Here is a 2461-nt window from a genome sequence, read left to right on the forward strand (position 1 = left end):
CTTGGCAAACTACAGAAGGGAAAAACCTACCTTTGATCAAGAGTGTATAGAAAGACTTAATAGTAAATAGACCATTTGTTTGTCCTTCCAAATCACAATACTAGGCATGGGCAGTAGGTTGGGGCGGCTGCTCAGTTGTGCTAAAAGTTGTCCTAATTGTTTCTTCCTTCTTTTGGGTCGGCTACATAGTTAAAGAAATCTGATAAGGGGAGTGTGGCAGCAATTTGATACATGAAAAGATGCTAAGCAAACTGAAATTCCATTTTTAGCAGGTATTATCTTTCCATATCAAGATCTTTTTTTCCCTATCCTCAACCCTTGAATAATGAATAGTGCATGTCTCTGTAGTTCCTTCCATAAACCTCCAATATGTGTCCTCATTCCTTTATCTTTAGTTATACAAGTTCCATTTGTCTTACCATTACTTTAAATAGATTTAATGCACTTTGGAATTACTTATGTAGCAACGAATTAGTAAAACCCTCAGACATGGGTTTCATGAAAGAGACGAACCTCAAAGAATGCTATGAGGGTATGAACAGCAACATCAAGCAACCTTACATGGTTTACATAAAGAGAGATAATACGTATACTCATACTCACAAAGATTCAACCTCTATCTCATACTATTTATCTATTTTTGAGGAAAAATCAAATAAGAAACATCTTTCATACTCGACAACTTTAGATCAAAAAACTGACAGAAGGGATATATGAGAACAAAATGCCAACAAAATCTTACCTGGATTTGGGAAAAACCTTCTGCCTTCATTTGGGCATGAAACAAATAGAGCATTCTGAAGGTTGAAAATGGCTTGCCATACCAAGGAAAACTACTCCCTCAACACACCAGGCCCCGTAGCTTCTTCATTCTCAAATTGCATAAATAACTGGCCTCGCAGCGACCTAGGACTCGCATGTCCAATGTACTCAAATGATTCTTCAAAAAAACGAGACCTGCAAATGAGCATCTCGTAAAACTCCTCGTTCTTGTGCCTCCCTTCTCGAAGCATCTTCAAGGCAAAACGTTGCCTTATCTTAAAATGTGTTACCTCCTTGTGCTCAATAATCCACTGATAATCTATAGACTTTTTTGACAGTCTAACTATCAGAAAGCACAATTCAACCCTTCTTTGCCTCATCTTCTCCCAAAACATTTCCTCCAAACCCTTATACAACTTTGAAATGCTTTCTAACTTCTTTAGAATCAAAAGATACTGGGACCAACAGCTTACAATAGGCTCACCTCTTTCTTTGTTTATCAAACCCAACTGGCTTTCCAGTTTCTTTAGACATAACTCTAATTTTTCCAGCAAGTCCAAAAAACCACGATGCACGCCTTCAATCTCCAATCTTTCATTTCCTGCTCCACCTTGCATCAAGGAAGGGAAACTGACCAGAATGTCGAATGCTTCTTGATGCCGTATTGCACTCTTTACCAGATGCATAAACTTAATAAACTCGTGCACATTGCTTTTTGATAACTCTATAAACTCAGTCGATTGCACACTCAATTCTAAAGCACACGATAACCTTGTTGTCATCTCATGAACAAAAGGGAAAACATCATGCAATCTTAACACATACTTGACATTATGGACATACCACTCCATCATTGCAGCTAAACTACTCCGGCAAAATATATACAATGCATCATCAACACCCACAGCCCCTCTAAGAATCTTACAGAACTCAAACAATATAGGAGCAAACAGCCTATATACGGTTACAGGGTTGACGAAAAGTGTCTTACCTGAATCTACAAATTGATGAATACATTCATGAGCAGGTTGTTTCTTAGTTACAGAAAGAGATACATAAAGTTTTACCAGAGCCGCAGGAACAGAGGAGTGAATAAATATCTGGATATATTCCTCCGATTTATCTACGCCATCTTTTGGGGTCATTTCGAGAAAATTGGTAAGCATCTTCATCATACGGGTGACATTAACATTAATATATATGTTGTCATTGCAGTTGCAGAGGTCATGAATAGGCGAATTTAAGTCATTTATTAGCTTCCACGTGTAAGGATGGCGCGAGTTGCGCATTCTCCCGACGAGTTGTAGGGTAATGTCATCTTGTATACCATATTCCGATAATTGTTGGGCTAACTGAAGCTTTTTCCCGCGGTAGATTAAACGTTATTCAATTGCTGGTACACTGGAGGTCAATTGGATCGGTCGAATTCCGATGATCGACTGAATTTTCCGGTGAACTGATGCAACTGTATCGGACGAATCAACTTGAATAACCAGGGTTTTGCCGCTGAAAAACATACGGCCGAAGAATTGAATGGGAGTTTTAGAGAAAGAGGGAGGGTTTAGTCATGAGTCATCCTGGCTGCGCCGGCGACAAAATAATCATGGAGGCGTTTGGTGCTAGTTTTGTGAGGCAACTGATACGCCATGGTAAGTGCAGATGAGCAAGAAGAGAGAAGAGTTTTGAGCTCTGATATGTT

General features: G+C 39.1%; 1 protein-coding gene across 1 annotated transcript; it reads right to left on the reverse strand.

Moving 5' to 3' along the window:
- Positions 1-833: 833 nt before the first annotated feature.
- On the reverse strand, positions 834-1907 carry LOC107058732 (E3 ubiquitin-protein ligase UPL5-like). Its single transcript, XM_015304796.1, has one exon. It carries the CDS (start codon positions 1905-1907, stop codon positions 834-836), a length of 1074 nt encoding a protein of 357 aa, XP_015160282.1.
- Between the last annotated feature and the right edge of the window lie 554 nt (positions 1908-2461).

This window comes from Solanum tuberosum, unplaced genomic scaffold (genome assembly GCF_000226075.1).
Source record: "Solanum tuberosum cultivar DM 1-3 516 R44 unplaced genomic scaffold, SolTub_3.0 scf00621, whole genome shotgun sequence".
NCBI lineage: Eukaryota > Viridiplantae > Streptophyta > Magnoliopsida > Solanales > Solanaceae > Solanum > Solanum tuberosum.